We start from the raw sequence: 16,227 nt of genomic DNA on the forward strand, positions 1-16,227 counted from the left end.
CGAGCTTGACAATCCTTGTTTGTGTATAGCTATTATACGCACATGAAATAGTGCCTTTGTGGATGACTTTTTTTTTTGTTGGAAAATCCCACGACTCTTGCTGCATTATTTACAATAACACAGGAAGTGAAGCAATTGCGTCACTTGACGCGTGATTCCCGCACTGCCCTCACCTTTGTTTACGTTCAATTTCTCACCCGTCAAGTGCATTGTTGCATACATTAGACATGATTGATGTTTCCGCATCGCTAAAATGGTATTTATTTCAATTAAGAACTTGCAAGTAAACAACAAAACACTCAGTCTATTAATTACAATTAAATATGAAATAGTTCGGATGTTTTGTTCTCGAAAATTCTCGGGCGCAACTCAGAATCCCCTAACAACAAATTTAAATTACCTTATAAGACTATATGCCATAAAATATTTAATTGTTTTCTAGTTATTCTCCTCCGAGTTTGTTGCCGCGGAGCAAGCCAATTGACAAGCTTTCTCCGTGGTGAATCTGTTGTCGTTGCCTCCGCATCCGCCGTAGTTAAAAGGTGTGCAGACTCCGGTTGTCGCATCGAAAAAGAAACTCGGAATGGCCGCACGGCAAGGTCCGGTAACTTTCGGTTTCAAGCACGCAGATTTAGAAATAGGTTGACCTGAGAATTATACGCACAAACATTTTTTGTTATTGACTTTTCCAATGAAAACAAATTGTTTTTAAAAAAGTTAAAAAAAGCGAATTGTTTCACCGCTGTTGGATTCAGAACCGCATGCCGCATTGCATTCGTTCTGCGTGTCGAACAGGTTGGCCGTTCTTCCACATCCTCCGTAAACAAAACTTTGACACCTTCCCAAAGCCGAATTGAATGTCCAGGAGGGGATGAAAGCAAAACAACTGATGTTACTGGGATCAACCGGAGGTAAACTGCACATTTCTCCTTTGGTCAGTATGACAACAGAATTCGTTTCGTTGACGATTGGATTTGCTAGTTCACATATTCACGAATAACAAATTTGTTGAAAGAAATTGTTTTTAAAAAATAAAGTGAAATAATTGTGGTTTTACTTACGCTGTGGCCTGGCACCGACGGCAATCACGCAGAAAAGGAGCACCACTTTGCCAGATGGTTTCAACATGATGACGTTTAGCACACAGAATCGGAAATATTTCAATCAAAGCTGAAGGGGAATAAAATGAGAAGATGAATTTGCTGGATGTCCGCGTTCAGTTTTGATTTCCTCACCTGCTGTTGTTTCCTCTCAACTGCCGTGAACCAGCAGCAGCCAACTTATAGAAGTCTGTCGGCGAGATTGTCCTTGTTGGAAACGAGTTTTCAATCAGAAGGGAGATTGTAAAATCAACAACATATTATTCCCTTGGCCCTTTTCTTTACATTTTAATTATGTCACGGGCGGTGAGGTCTACGGATGGAATTAATCTTTTCCCGACGAAACCAGAGTAGAGTTATCTTTTGTTTTTCACTGTAAACCATTTAGACTCGTTGTTGACAAGTTGTTGAATCCAATTAATCGTTCCGTTTCTTTTCCCTGCAAGTGTTTGCGGATTTCCACAAAATTAACGACTCTGTCCGTGTGTTGTTGATTGCAGCTAACCTTGTATGGATACATTTTAATGGAATATAAGGGAACAACAAAAACAACAAAAAAATTTTACGCTCATTACTCATAGTTGGATTTGTTTTCCGTGTCTATCCAAGTGTGAAATAAGAATTTTGGGTTCACTGTAAAACAGTTTTTTATTTGTTTTGGGAGGAGATCGATTTTTTAAATTTGGCTATCGATATCTTAAAGATGACTAATTAGAAGATTAGTGTCGTCTGCTCCCGAGTGGCCGAGTCTCGTTTTGTTGTAAAAGGCCCTAAATTATAAGCATGTAAAAGTTTCGATAAAGAGGCGAAGTTCAATATTCTAAAGAAAACGGAACGCTAACTTTTTTGGAAACGTGCCTGTACGAAACAAATAAAAAGTTTACCCAAATAAAATTATAAAAATCAACTACTCAAAAATGACAAGTGATCGTCGTGGGAACTCGTCGCTGCTGAGCACTCACATGCTCTCCACTCACGTGCTGTTGGTAAATAAAACTAAGAATACAAATAGAATGATGATTATGAGACCTTAAATAGAAAAGTTAAATATTTTCCAGATTTGAGAAATGTTGAATTCTGACTAGCATTTTTCATGTAGGCCTAAGCCACCTGTCGAATATTAATGCATGGCAGTTTGTTTGTACCAGCACATTATTCCATGGTTTGCGCTATGTAACCTTTTCCTTTTTACAGATTTGAAGCCTGAGCAAGCCATCATCACTGACTAAAAATGCCATCATAACCGCAAAGTATGCCAGTTTTGCTTTTGCCAGACCTGTCATCAGCATCACAGTCTCAGTATCATCGCTAGGGTAATGATTTTCACTACTTTTTATTCCTGTCTCCTGCTAGATATTTTAATGACGCATAACTTGTATAAATGCAGAGTATTACGTGAGATTCTCCCATTTCTTAAAAATTAGGGTTTATTTACTGTCTGATTTTCAACTTCTCCTTACTTGTTGTTTGCAAATAATTTTCGTAACCCATTTCTATATTCTTTCTTAGATAAACAGCATCCTGATTGGAGAAACAGAACCGGAGGAACTACCGATGTTGGCCGAGTTACGAATCTCTTCTTCCCCTTTCTTTGAATGTCCTCGTGTACACCCATGAGAGTGTGGGGGTATTCACGAGGGTATTCACACGGGTGTGGGGTTATTCACTGTCCTGCCTGGTGGATTCAACTCTTCTACGGATGGAGCCCTTGTGGATGCCTGGCAGTGGATTTCCCAGGCTTAAAGGTAGGACAAATTATAATCTCTATTCTTCGTCTTTGATTATTTGCTGATGTTGATTCTAAATCGTTAGATAGTACGGAATACGATTATTCCTGAGCTAGGCGGTTGACTGTTTTCTCTTGCCGTTTTTGTTTAACTCAGTTAGGTTTCCCTCATTTGTAGAATGACTGCAAATCAGGCTTGTTTTGTTTTGTACCTCATAATTTTGTCTGTGGCTAAACATTCGAAAATATTTGAACTTTAAACAATTGATGCAAAGTGGAACTAGAAATTTTATGGTCAAGAGGGACCTGCCGCCACACCGGCATCTCCTCGTTGTCTTCAAAATTTTGTTTTCAGTAAGAAAAGTGATTTGGTGGCAGACTTGCGCGCCCATGTCATGTACGTATGGGCCTAAATATCTTGGGCGCACTTCTTCTGCACATCATATCTCAGCATGTACTGTAACGCAGTATAAAACTACCTGTCACGAAGCATATGTTTGTAGTTTGTACACAAACAACTCCCAATCGCCTGGTATACATGGCCAGCCACTTTTTCGCTCTTCGCCATTTATTGACAATCGCGACCGATACTATTCATATGTATCCGATCGACTTTCTTTGAAGGGGGTCATCATGAAATGGAGAAATTTTTAAACCTCTTCAAAATCTGACAAAGGTTTGTAAATCCCTTATTATAAAAGAAAAATTTCTATCACATGTTTCAGCTATTAGTCAAATTTTGAAACCTTTTTGTAGAATGATGAATCATATTGAAGAGCTTGAAAGTATTCTCGATTTCCAGAATGCAACCAGCGGTAGTGTGAAGGCCATCCAAATCAATGTATTTATTATGTTTGCTCATTTTATCTGTTGCGTCATCGGCATCCCACTGAACGTGTTTATAGCCAGCGTCATCGTTTCCATGCGGAGACTGCGGAGCAAACCACGCAACATCTTACTCCTTGGGCTCATACTCTCCGATCTCTCAGCGTTCGTGCCGGTGCTTATGGAATTCGCTTATTTGCATTTCCCAAGTTTAGAACTCTGCCGTACGTACGTCGCCATCTCCGGCTTGCCGTACATCCTATTCTTGATCCATACGCTTTTAGCTTTGGTTGACAGGTACACTGCTATAGCGCATCCACTTTGGCATTTCAATCAAGTCACGCCCGTTTTAATTGTCCGTTGCCAGCTCGTAGCCTCGTTAACCGCTTCTTTCGTCTACAAATTCCCTTACGTCGTTCAGTTTTTACCGCTCAGCTGCGAATTGCAATTGCTCCAAGAGTTCAACTCCATCGCGATTACGTTGATGATTTTGTTCTCTAGCTGCATCCTGGCCCACGTCATCGTCTACCGACAGACGAAGAGAGTCCTTGCCAATTACGTACCAAAAGGGTGGAAGCGAGGGACTTTCACGAGTTCCAAGAATGATAAGCGAGTAGCAGCAGTCGTCACGCGTTCCGAAGGTGTCCAATCTCTCCAACAGCAGCCATTGCCGATTTTCCAGCATCAGCCTCTTTCTTCGATGAATAGCGAAGGTAATACGCAGCAGCAACGGCAGCAGGTGCCAGCTGACGAGATGAGCATTCACATATCCGATCGCCGAGTCAGCCAGTTGGAAGTGGAGGCGACTCGGACGATGATAGTCAACGTGACGTCCCTTTCCATTATGACAGGTCCCTTTATATTGTTCACCTTGACCGTCTTCCTCTGCCGATTTAGCGGCGAGGAACAAGTCTGCAGTTCTCTTGCGTGGCTGGCTCCCTATTTGAAAGAATTGGTAGTTTTACACGCCGTTTATCACCCAACAATTCAATTATCCCGCAGTTCGGAACTCTCGTCAGCTCTGAAGCAGTGGCTCAATAGGTAACGACCTCCAGTTGTTTCTATTACCCAACAGCAAGTCCCAAAACCCTTCGATATTGCGCGTTTTTTTGTTTCCTGTTACCTGTGAAAACCGCTTTAACAATTGTTATTCTCATGTCTTTAGCACTATATATCATTCGATGTTTATCAATAGCGGACACTGGAATTGTTCAGGAAGCGTGGCTATATTATCGCCAGTATGTGATAAAGTGACGGCATTGCTATATTTGTTCCATATTGTTCAATGTAAACTTGAAGCTTAAAGAATAACAAATTTCAGAATTTGAAATGTTGAACCTTTTTAGAGTTTCTGCTGATTTGTTTACACAGCGTCACAATGGAGCAAAACTAGATGTTAAGTCGGGATTCAGTTTATAGAATAATTCCTTTCGACATGCTTTTCATTCCCATCACACCACATCACCTGGAATTTCTCACGGTGTAAACTTCGAGAACACGTTTCCTTTTACGTCTTGAATATCACATTTTCTTATATAAATTTGCCATTAAAACTTTCTCTAACTGTGTAATCTTCTTTTCCTCTGTCAGCAGACCATTTTAGAAATCGATCGACTTCGGCGACTCACAAAGCCTCTTATCAACTTCAAGTTAAGATTTTGACGCTCAATATAGTCACTTGTCCAAGTTTATTAGTTTTTTTTTTTTTAACTTTTAACTGAATGACGTATTAATTTCAGAATAGTAGAGTACCGGTAGTAGACTAGTATTAGAACGAATAGAAATAAGTGTATTGAGATTTATCGAGAATAAGGTCAGTCTATTATAGTAAACAGGAATTTGAAAACTGAGCCAGGAGAATCATGTAATATAATCGTGAGAACAAAAGGCATCGATTGGAAAGGGAAATTAAATATCCGTTTTAATCAGTCATTTAGAATTTGAAGGCTAACGATGACTATCTTTTTTTTTTAAATCTCTTCCGACTCAGCCGAGACTGGTAGTAGTTCGTCCTCGGACATGCCCAATCCGACATCTGAACCGGAGCAGGCCAATTGACAAGCTTTCTCCGATATGAATCTGTTATCGTTGCCGCGGCAACCGCCGTAGTTAAAAAGTGTGCAGACTCCAGTCGTTGCATCGAAAAAGAATCTCGGAATAGATGCCCGGCAAGGTCCGATGACTTTTGGTTGCAAACACGGAGGTGGAGGACTTAATGCTGGGCCTATAATTCATCCAAACAAAAATTACCTGTGATGCCTTGAGATATTTCAATGAAATGGTATCATACCACTAGTAGTAGGTTCAGGACCGCAGGCCGTATTGCATTCGTCCTCCGAGTTGAATAGGTTGGCTGTTTTACCACATCCCTCATACAGGAAAGGCCTGCACTCACCGGCTGTCGAATCGAAAGTCCAGGAAGGAATGAAAGCCAAGCAACTGGAATTATTAATTAGCTCAACCGGAGGTAAACTGCATTTCTCCTCTTTCGTCATTTGGACAACAGTTACTTTCTCCGCTGCAGCGCAATCAAAGTCGTTGGCAAGAAGAGATTAAAAAATTGAAAGTTATATACTTTAATGTCACTAATTAAACTTTTTTTACCTGCAGCAGAAATTGTGACGGCGGACGCATTGGTTATCGAATTGGCGAATTGCGGCCGAGTGAGAGGGGCTTGCTCTATGCGATTACACTTGAAATCGCATTCGTGGTACGATTTAAATCTGTTGTCGTTGCCACCGCATCCACCGTAATTAAAAGGCGTACATTGTCCCGTTTGCATGTCGAAAAAATAACTCGGAATGGAGGCACGACAAGAGCCGACGGCTTTCGGTTGCATACACGGAGTTGATGGGTCGCTTTCACTGATTTTCTGCTGTAATCCTGTATTATTATTATGCCATCAAGTTTCAGAAAATTGTTAGACTAAAAATTCAAAGCTCTATGCCAGGATAATATAAAGTTGTTTTTACCTTGTTTGTTGCATCTAGCCAGACAAGCAAATTCATTTCTGAATAGGTTCTTTGTGCCCCAACAGCCGTCCCAGAAAAACTTTTTGCAAGAACTTGACTGGACGTGGTAATACCATCGCGGAATAAATCCACTGCAGTGTCGCTGATTCGTGGAGTAATTGATGGGAGGTAATTTGCAGATTCCAACATCGGTTATACTTTCGCCGTCGGTTACATTGCCGTCGTCGTCTTTAGCGGCAACACCGTCAACGTAATTCTCTTCAGACGATTCTGATAAGGCTATACACAGGCAGCAACACGTAATGAGTAAATTAAAATTCCAAATTTAAAATAATTGAAATCTTACGGAGGTTCGCCGCTGCAGTTGACGTTAACACGCCAACAAAAATTATCCACTTGAGCGAGTCCATGAAAAAATCGCAAATTTCCGAGGTTAAAAATAATCAATGCACTCAACTGAATTTTCCAAACGAAATTGAAACTATGTTCACTTTCCTACAGCTAGTCGTTGGTTCCGTTCGACTGGGCGAACGACCGACGGCTTTCTGTAGTCATTACTATCGAAATCACGCCGATGTTATTGCAAACCAGTTTATTCCGTTATTAGTCGGAGAAACCTGAAGTCCATTTTCACTTTTCCCTTCTCTTTTTTTTTAAAGAGGCGTATCAAAATAGTGTTCAGATTCCATCACATAGGCATTCAAACCAAAACGTATTCATAAAAAAGGGATGTGCGTTCTTATTAGTTACAGTGTAGTGTTACAAATGGTGTCGCATAGTCGTTCGTTCCACATTTCACGGAAAATATTAGAGTAACAGCGACGCAAGTTTTAATGCCAATTGCAAACAACTCATTAATGCGCAATAAGTTTTTTAAATTCACCGTTATTGAAGGTTATGCAGAGCGTGTCCGTCCGTTAAATCGTTAACGGTTCAGTAAACCTTTTACTCAAATGCCCCACCCTAGATGGCGAAGTCGTCGAGCCCTCTGCCCCTCTCGCGGCAGTCATGGGAAATTGTTGTCGGAAGTGGACCTTCTTTGTTCTTTCTTTACCTTTAAACAAATATGGCGGGCAGACCAGCAGACCACCTTGCATGGTGTCGGAGTGCAGTGGGCTGTCGGAGTGTCGGGTATGAGGTGAATTACCAGTTTACCACTTACAATTAGTAATCTTAGTTATGAGACACTTACCAATAGAAATAGTGTCTTAAGTAGCTGGAGTGTGGATTGTGGTCGGAGAGAAGAACAGTTTTAATCAATTACTTAATTAAGAATTGTTGAATTTCATCTAATGAATAGTGTAGTAACAATTGAAGTTAAGAAATTAAAATCTTTGAATAATTAAGAAGCTGCTATTAATAATTTTTCCCTTTATTCTTTTTATGTTTCAGGGTTTCAGATGTAGAACATTTTGTTGTTTTAGCCAGAATAATGGGAGTAACAATGGTGAAGCAAATATAGGAGAACAGGTATTGCTTTCAACTTCTTATATATCTGATGGCGAAAGTTGCTGAATATTTGTTAAGTTAACAGTTTAAGTGTGTGAAGTGGACAGAGGAAAAAGGGCACTGTATTTTGAGAGGACATAAACATACAGTTACAAGGAGATTTTGTGTTGGAATTTATTGGTAGTTAAAACATGGTTAAACATGTGTGAGCTGCCAAACTCAAAGTTAACTTCTACAGAAATTTTTCTTAAATTGATTAACCACTGAAGCCTTATTGTCTCTTTATAGCATCTGATTGTGTGTAAGGTCTTTTTAGATACTAATTAAATTTTTTATGAAAGATATAGAAAGATGTAGGGAACTGTTAGCATATCTTCTTCAAGAAAAAAAGTGCAATTCAAGTAAGAATCTTAGGTAGAATTGTTATTTATTTGTTCCAACTCCTCAACAAACAAAAGAATGATTAAAATGAAATAAAAATTGGTTTTTTGTAAGGTTGTGTGTGTACATGTTTTTTTTTTTTTTTTTTAATATTTACTGAATATTTTAATGGAATTCCTCATTTGTTTCCTCATACTCTGTAATATTTCGATAGGAAATCTGGAAGAAATCGGTGGTGGTGGTTGGTGTGAAGAAACTATTGCCCTGGAGTGCTGTAAGATGTTGTAGTAGTGGTACTACTCAAGCTGTCCATCAATTCTAACAGTTGATTAGAGTTTTGGCCACGACAAAATTTGAAGAGGCCCCATCCAATCTGAACCAAGAAATTGAGACAGGTAGCAACCAATATAGTTGACAAAAGAATGTGAAGGTACATACAATAAAACTACTTTGTATTTGTTATAAAGCACGCTAATATTTCGTTATAATTTAGGCACCAGCCAATCTCATCGTGAATTTTGCTTATCTTTTTGATGCCTTTAAAATGATCGCTAGTGTTGAGAAAGAAGGAAAATCTGAACCCAAAGTAAAGCTTGAAGAACCATCTGCTACCGGTATACCAATAACCAACGGAACTTATTCCATGCGCTCCAAGCCGGCATTATTATGGCGTGCTCTTGCAGACTCATGACAATGACTTACGACGGTTCTGGTGGAGTCATCAAGGAGGAAAGCAGTGGTAACCCACACCAAATCAAAATCCTTCACCAACCGACATCATTTTCAAGTTCGGCATGGAAGGCCGGCATCTGTTTGCGGTATGTAAGAGCATGGCGTCTGAAGAGACATCGTAAAGGTTACTTGTTCAAGTTCCCTTAAGCAAACCTTTATTACTTCCATATCCCAGACCAATTGCCTAAAGTACCAGGTAATGATAAACAATTTTATTTCTTTTCAAATCCATATCTAAAGAACATTTTATTCTTTTCAACAGCAGATCTAGAAACCCAAAGTTGATGAAATTTGTCTTGAGGATTAATTGAGTTCTACAGTATCACGACGAAAAGCATCTAGCACGATGTCGTTTAAGACTTCCCATTGGCCAGACCTCTGTTCAGAATGTCTCGGTTTTCCACGCAAACGACATCAAATCGTTGAGCGAATTATCTTTGAAAGTTCGAACACTCTGTGCATGTCCCGCTGAGAAGAAATGGTGACTAAAGCCGGCAGCCTAGGCAGAGACAGTAAAATTGGACAAGGAATTCAACCCATCTCGTCCACGATTGCGTAAACGCAAGGTACTATTTTGCATTATAACAAGAGGAAGGAAAAAGCTGCTGCTAATACGACCACCTCATCTTTCTCGACTTAAGGGCCACTAGATACGTTGGGACTGGAGGTAAACCGAAATCTAAGACCATGAAGAAACTTAATGCTTATTCCTAATAGCAATTGCGCTCACTACGTAATTCTCTAACCCATCACTAAAGAACACCACTCCTGCAACACAAACGAATGTTGTTCAACTCAATTGGTGTTTACGCAGCCGGGACAACTGGAATTCCCATGGGTCGGCGTATTTATCACCATTCATTCACCACCATAAATGGTAAAACATATTTTAGGTTGATCGCGCAATGATGAGTTCAGCTTCGGGACCCCTACCTGGCTGTACTAATTGCTCTCCATTGCCTCCGCCACTCCAGTAATTATTAAAATTAAAATCTCTCGCGTGCCAGACCGCAACAATTTTAATTCATTTCCTTACACAGATCAATGTCTTCTGGAAAATACAGTATCGCTTCACTGAGATGTATACTTTGACGTTCCAATGGCAAACTTAAAAGGAAATGTGACGATTCGAACGTTGTGATTCGTTCACAGGACAAAGAAATATTAACGTTACCTCCGCAGTTTGAAGGTATCTATTGCACATGTTATTTGCATGAATTACTATGAAAAGGTGTTATCTCATTCAGCATTTTTACCTGTAGAATTTCGATCCCAATTCTCAGCGGGTACCAGGTGGTTGGTCAGCTAAACGGCGGCTAAGCGTGTCCGGATGATAATCAGATGTTGCTGGATGAATGAGACGTTGTGACCATCTCCAAATTCGTGGTAGATCATCATTCAGCTCAATGTACTCCGGATCGGTTGCTATCAGTAACTGTTATAGACGATTTACTTTTCGTGTCCAATGGACTTGGTTTCTCAACAGAAGTTGTTTTCCTAATGAAATAACACGTTTAATGGTCCGTAATATTAAAATAATTATCAATTTTAGTCGTGTGACACCTGCCGAAGTGAAGGACACGAAAATGCAATATGCAAAACATAACGAAACGCATTTCGACTTCCAGTGCTGGTGAAATTTAAAGTTAAAAAAAACAAAACAATTTCTATTACAAACTTCTCAGAAGTTGGGTGTAACGAAAAGTCCCTCAAAGTAACATTTTTCTTTATAAATTGAAATAGTAGATCTCATTAAACATTGAAAAATTCATTTCTAGGAAGTATGTAAGCTTATTCTTCACCTGGAAGCATCCAAAGTTCTTCAAGGTCTAGGCTGCGTTAAACGTTGTTGGCTCAGCCTCTCCAGCGGAAACCTACTATGACTAATTGCTCCCTAGTAAAACTGGCCTCGCTCTCTTCTTCCTTCTTCAGGTAATCTCCCTGAGCACAATGAAACAAGGCATAGTCTCCCCTGTCTTGATTGACCGAACTGTGCAAGGAAATTTCATATTGATAAAATTAATATATTGAAGGTAAAATATAAACATGTATGATGAGGGATGATAAAAATATTTATAAAAAAGTGTCAATAAGATTGTCAGCAGTTAATTTTCTTTATGATATTTTTAAAATATAGTGCTGTATAAATATCTTCAACATCCCAACACATGATCTGTTGCTTTCTTCATTTTTTTCCATTTTCATAACATACTGCACTAATCAATTAAATTAAACACAAGACCCATAATTTTATTTGATGGCAGGGGGCCTGTTGCTTTCCCAACCGCGATTATAACACAACGTCATTATTTGTTTGGTGCATAAGGTTTCTTGATCTAGCAGTTTTCAATTGAAGCACTCCTAGATCATGTAAGATCAGGTTACCTCAATCGTAAATGCATGGATGAGATTTGAGTGACAGAGATGGGAGAGATTTGACATGACAGACAAATTAATGAACAACACATTGAACTGTGACACCAAAGACAGCAGCAGCAGCAACAACTTTAAGCACACCTTTCGACATCTCTTCATTAGGCAGCATCTCCATTAACAGCCTGAACATCAACGGCCATTGAAACCTACAGAGAAAAATAAAGATTCATCACAAGTAAGGCAAAGTGCAGAATAACAGGAATGAAGTTAAAAGTCGAAGTGATATTTTGTCAACAATCTGGAATCACTAAAAGATGCCATAGACAGGGCACAGAAACGAATGTCAACTGTTAAGCTGCCTTCTCATTATACTACCTTTTAGGGATTTTGTCTGTTGTGATATGTGATGCTGCAGTGGAGACTTTTTGGTGAAGACGAGATATAAATTTGGAGAGGAGTATATGCCGTGAGTATCGAAGTTAATTGCCTTTGTTTGTTCCTTCTTTCAATTGAGTGTCAACGAGCTAGAGCGGACATTGTTTTCATGTAAAAGTTTCTTTTTTCTGACGCTAGACGTCATAGCCTTTGATAATTTTACACTCAGTTTAATAACGTTTACTTTGCACATCTCTGAAGAAATTTCTCGCTGCTACTAAAAGAAACTTTTGTGTGATAGCTGTCAGTTTCTGTTTCAGCAACAAAGCTCACTTGTTAGTTTTTAATAATAATGTCCTTTTTTTCTACTTCCGGTTTTCTTATTTCAGTCAGTAGTTTAGTAAATATTTATTTGACGCACAAAAGAACCACATATTCGTGATCCTCGTCAAATTTGTGGTAAAGTTCATGTTTTTTTTTGTACGTACGCGTACTTCCGGTTTCGAACATTTTCCTGAACTATAGTTCAGGAAAATTCTCGATTTTGGCCAAATTTTGGATTTCGTTTAAATCACACTTAATCGACCCCAAATTTCATGGAGATCACAAATATATGGTTTAATTTGATGGCAGCTCAATGGTTAAGGTGCTGTGGCTTACTTCCGGTATACTTCCGGAAAATTTGCATAAAACTAGCAAGTGAGCTCTGTTTTCTGTACAGTTCTAAGGATTGAATGCTAGGTTTTAGCAAACAAATATGAACTTTTCAAGTTTTGTGAGTATCTTAAGACCAGTCCTTCAAATATTGAGTTTTGAGACGTGTTAAATAGATGGCGTGTTGATTGTGTCAGTTATGGAATGGCGGTTTGCTGTCAAAAGTTTCTTCGAAAATTACCAATGAATTCATAGGTAAATTCAAGTGATTTCGTCTCTAACTTGTCGGTGATGTGTTCTATTCCGTGTATATGTTGGATAACCTTAATGTTTCTCATCAACTTACAGGAGGAAATGTGAAAGGTCGTGGTCGTCGTGCAGCCTACCGTCAACTATTTTGTTCAAAATCATTGTATTCTACTGAATGTGCCATTGAAATGATACAGGTAATAACCAACTCTAGCTTTATGCATTTCATGTATTGCTGAAACATATTCTTCTCGTCTTTTATTAGGAGTCATAATTATCTGCTGTTTGTATTGGACTTGCTAGATCACCAACCCCAGGCCCCCAGCATAGACCAATCTCTCATTTCATCTTCTCGAGAGAAGATTGGATAACTGATTGGTGGTTTTATGTGTAAGTTCACTTATCATGTCACTGAACTATTTCCATTGCAGTCTAATATGTATTTAAAGTATTGATCTCCACTTACGTCTATCGTCTAATGTTTAAGAGACACTTTTGAGTGTATACTGATAATTGTTTATTCTTTTAGATCACATTGATGACACAAATTATAAACAATGTGACCTTTTTTTATATACAGGTTCTAAACTCCAGGTTTCTAAATTTGCATGGCAGACTTTATGAAAAGTCCTCCTATCAAGAAAGTCAACAAGGTCCCTTGTTTACTAACCTGTTGGCTGCTACCTTTGAATCTCCCTTTTTACTTTCTAAAGCGGGCATCTTTACTTGAGGTATTGCTTTCTGTCGCTACAATCTTGTTTGAATATTATTGCCATCCAAATAAATGTTCATTATGCTTACAGGGTAATCCTTCGCTACTGATCATGGACTTCATCCACTGGTGAAAACCGACAAGTGAATGCTGTAATTCAAGACTGATAAATTGTGTAGTTAATTAGATAAAATTATCAGTGCATATCTGGGCTCCCTTCTTTTCTGTGGCCCCGTTTCCCTAACTAACCACTAACCAACGCCCGCCGGTGGTCACTCACCCGCTGTGAAACCAGGAGGAGGGGAGGGCTCTGGTCGAACGGGGACTTGGAAGGCGCATGATCCGATGAAAACTTTTGGAGGGTCATGAGTCTAACCCGGAAGCCTAGTATGACTACATCTCCCCGGAAAAAACTTGCCTCGTACTTCTCTCTTCTTCTCGGTCCAGATAAATATCTCTGGGGGCCGTAGACATATCCTATAACAGCATGTGCGAGTTAAACAAAGCAACCCACTACCCAATGAAACAAAAAGCCATGGTTTATTATTTGCGCAAATCTCCGTCAGTCAAGTTACAAATTTTTCTAATTCAACAACTCGCGTAAAATTTTGCATCTAGTCTATTAGTGCAAATCGCGATTCCATCATGTGTTTGGTAGTTAAGAAAATGGTTGTTTAAAAAACAAACAATGGGGTGTTCTGTGTAGCCAAAAAAACTCACCATTGTTTGTTTGTTTTTTAAACAACCATCTTCTTAACTACCAATCACATAGGATCGCTATTTGCACCAGTAGATTAGATGCAAAATTCGACAGAAGTTGTTGAGTTTGAAAAATTTGTAACTTGACTGACGCAGATTTCCGCAAAACTAAACCATCGCTTTTTGTCTCATTGCCGCAGCGGTGGTGGCGGGTTGCGTTTAACTCGTACAGTAGAAAAACATCTTGAACCGGACGCTCTATTTATTGAATTTTTTGAACATTATAACAAGAAAATAAAAAAATGGGTTCATATAATATATTTATTTTTATTTATTACAGATATTACATGGTTAAGGTTTAACATTGGTTTATAGGGTTAAGGGTATAAATTTAAGGGTTAGTGGTGTATGTTTTCGGGGTTTGAAGGATTGGAAGGTATATGTTTGTGGGGTTTGGAGATTAATTGGTAGGGCAACATTTGTAGGGTTATAGATTAACAGATTTTTTATCCAAACTTGAAATATCCTCCCCCTCTCCAACATCCTCCACTTTCCTTTCCCAATCCCGAAAACATGTTTATTATTTGTTGACATAAATATCCCATATTTGTTTTTGTTGCTTCTTAACTTCTTAACGGTAAACTGCAGTCACGATGACAATTTAACAAAATAATGATACAATTTCGGTAACACGACACCAGCAGTCCAGCACCAAGGAACGGCTAATTGAATTTGATGCAGAAAGATCTATCACCAGCAGAGGCTGAAACAACGTACCACAGCGGACAGCAACAACGCGAACAAACACGATAAACCTGTAACCATAATGAAATGAATTAATTTTCAGCATCAATGGAAATGCTGTCAATGAAAAGATGAATAAATGTCACTTTATATGGTTTTAGTTATACCAAATATTCGGAAAACAATATCTGATAGCTATTGTTCAAACAAAAACAAAATGTGCGATTTAGATTGCAACAACGAATATGTTATGTTAATCCTGCTTTAAAAAAAAATTAGTTACTATCAAGCAATGAATTCTCATGCGACGATAACAAAAATGACACAAGTACAGCTAAACATCTCTCATTGTCAGTTAGCGAGCTTTTTGAAACCTCCAGACAATAAGAAGGTTGATTGAAATAATTACTTCAGTTGTTCATTTTTCTTCATTTGACGAAACACACAGCAGTACAGGTAGCAAGAGGAACACCTGGCTGCATTAAATCCATGTGTACATTGGCAGCAACGACGAAGCTCAGACTTTCCCAGACTGTTAATCACAAAAAAAAACTCAATTACTATCAAGGACACAAGCATCTCAAATGACAAAAACAAAAATGACAGAAGTTAAAGTTAACTACACAATCCTTCAGAAAAAACGTTGCAAAGGAACCTACAGCTAGCAAGCTTTTCCAAGGTAGACAACTAAAGTTCTATGACAGGCAAGTTAAGACATAGTCAGTAGTCACCAACTAACTAAGTCTCACAGTTAGAAAATTCAACATATTTACCTGATTTGTTCTGAAGTGATTCTTACAAACAGCCGGTACAGGAAAAAGAGACGACATCTTGGCAAAATTTACAGATGCTCAGGTTCTGCTCAGGCCACATGATCAGCTGGAATTTCCAAGTAGAAATTATAGGCTAGGTTACCACACAAATTACTAAATTCACACACAAATAATTAGGATTCAGTAACATCTAACAATCAAAACGGGAAATACCATTTTTATGAAGAAAAATGTGAGGAAGGAAAATACGCCGTACGGATACGGATAACGATACGCTTTCAATCAGTGCTCGAATAAAAATGGCGGCTGTCTTTCGTAACGAAGACTTATTGTTCCATATCAGTAGTTGTAAATGTGAATCATAGATGGCGATGAATTTTTTATGTTAGTCTGCTAAAGAAGGGATAGCGACATTGGGACTAATAACCACAAGGACTAATCGAATGCGTCACTAGAACGC

At 38.8% G+C, this 16,227-nt stretch overlaps 3 protein-coding genes and 3 long non-coding RNA genes across 13 annotated transcripts; 2 read left to right on the forward strand and 4 right to left on the reverse strand.

Moving 5' to 3' along the window:
- Positions 1–231: 231 nt before the first annotated feature.
- Positions 232–1,333, reverse strand: LOC124196419 (BPTI/Kunitz domain-containing protein-like). Its single transcript, XM_046591502.1, has 4 exons — positions 1,236–1,333; positions 1,062–1,170; positions 741–977; positions 232–647 (listed from the first exon to the last, which is right to left on the reverse strand). Exons 2-4 carry the CDS (start codon positions 1,126–1,128, stop codon positions 439–441), a joined length of 513 nt encoding a protein of 170 aa, XP_046447458.1. The 5' UTR covers positions 1,129–1,170; positions 1,236–1,333; the 3' UTR covers positions 232–438.
- Positions 1,334–2,881: 1,548 nt separating this feature from the next.
- LOC124196407 lies at positions 2,882–5,426 on the forward strand. Its single transcript, XM_046591482.1, has 2 exons — positions 2,882–3,502; positions 3,583–5,426. The coding sequence occupies exon 2, from the start codon at positions 3,584–3,586 to the stop codon at positions 4,694–4,696; it is 1,113 nt and encodes a 370-aa protein (XP_046447438.1). The 5' UTR covers positions 2,882–3,502; position 3,583; the 3' UTR covers positions 4,697–5,426.
- A 63-nt stretch (positions 5,427–5,489) lies between these two features.
- On the reverse strand, positions 5,490–7,108 carry LOC124196408 (actinia tenebrosa protease inhibitors-like). Its single transcript, XM_046591483.1, has 5 exons — positions 6,970–7,108; positions 6,624–6,902; positions 6,256–6,534; positions 5,942–6,169; positions 5,490–5,875 (listed from the first exon to the last, which is right to left on the reverse strand). The coding sequence occupies exons 1-5, from the start codon at positions 7,031–7,033 to the stop codon at positions 5,622–5,624; spliced, it is 1,104 nt and encodes a 367-aa protein (XP_046447439.1). The 5' UTR covers positions 7,034–7,108; the 3' UTR covers positions 5,490–5,621.
- A 50-nt stretch (positions 7,109–7,158) lies between these two features.
- On the forward strand, positions 7,159–11,280 carry LOC124196424. Of its 6 annotated transcripts, none has more exons than XR_006875698.1 (10): positions 7,665–7,761; positions 8,016–8,093; positions 8,668–8,883; positions 8,947–9,381; positions 9,448–9,751; positions 9,827–10,158; positions 10,226–10,374; positions 10,448–10,673; positions 10,738–10,899; positions 10,964–11,280. It is a non-coding gene; the product is annotated as an uncharacterized LOC124196424 (long non-coding RNA). The 6 variants fall into 6 exon arrangements; XR_006875697.1 differs by having other exon boundaries at positions 7,685–7,761; positions 9,451–9,751; XR_006875700.1 differs by having other exon boundaries at positions 7,685–7,761; positions 8,947–9,067; positions 9,137–9,381; positions 10,448–10,899.
- Positions 11,281–11,414: 134 nt separating this feature from the next.
- On the reverse strand, positions 11,415–12,244 carry LOC124196431. The gene is made up of 2 exons (XR_006875720.1): positions 11,937–12,244; positions 11,415–11,767 (listed from the first exon to the last, which is right to left on the reverse strand). It is a non-coding gene; the product is annotated as an uncharacterized LOC124196431 (long non-coding RNA).
- A 2,313-nt stretch (positions 12,245–14,557) lies between these two features.
- LOC124196426 lies at positions 14,558–16,096 on the reverse strand. 3 transcript variants are annotated; one of them, XR_006875711.1, is made up of 4 exons: positions 15,981–16,096; positions 15,768–15,873; positions 15,404–15,526; positions 14,558–15,065 (listed from the first exon to the last, which is right to left on the reverse strand). It is a non-coding gene; the product is annotated as an uncharacterized LOC124196426 (long non-coding RNA). The 3 variants fall into 3 exon arrangements; XR_006875709.1 differs by having other exon boundaries at positions 15,768–15,920; positions 15,981–16,087; XR_006875710.1 differs by having other exon boundaries at positions 15,369–15,526; positions 15,768–15,920; positions 15,981–16,087.
- Between the last annotated feature and the right edge of the window lie 131 nt (positions 16,097–16,227).

This window comes from Daphnia pulex, chromosome 6 (genome assembly GCF_021134715.1).
Source record: "Daphnia pulex isolate KAP4 chromosome 6, ASM2113471v1".
NCBI lineage: Eukaryota > Metazoa > Arthropoda > Branchiopoda > Diplostraca > Daphniidae > Daphnia > Daphnia pulex.

Coding starts and splice junctions, on each gene's coding strand:
- LOC124196419 (XM_046591502.1), bottom strand. CDS start 1,128: ATGTTGAAACCATCTGGCAAAGTGGTGCTCCTTTTCTGCGTGATTGCC. Junction 978..1,061: donor CGTCGGTGCCAGGCCACAGC/GTAAGTAAAACC, acceptor TATGTGAACTAG/CAAATCCAATCGTCAACGAA. Junction 648..740: donor CGGTTCTGAATCCAACAGCG/GTGAAACAATTC, acceptor TATAATTCTCAG/GTCAACCTATTTCTAAATCT.
- LOC124196407 (XM_046591482.1), top strand. CDS start 3,584: ATGATGAATCATATTGAAGAGCTTGAAAGTATTCTCGATTTCCAGAAT.
- LOC124196408 (XM_046591483.1), bottom strand. CDS start 7,033: ATGGACTCGCTCAAGTGGATAATTTTTGTTGGCGTGTTAACGTCAACT. Junction 6,535..6,623: donor GGCTAGATGCAACAAACAAG/GTAAAAACAACT, acceptor ATAATAATACAG/GATTACAGCAGAAAATCAGT. Junction 5,876..5,941: donor TCCTGAACCTACTACTAGTG/GTATGATACCAT, acceptor GATGAATTATAG/GCCCAGCATTAAGTCCTCCA.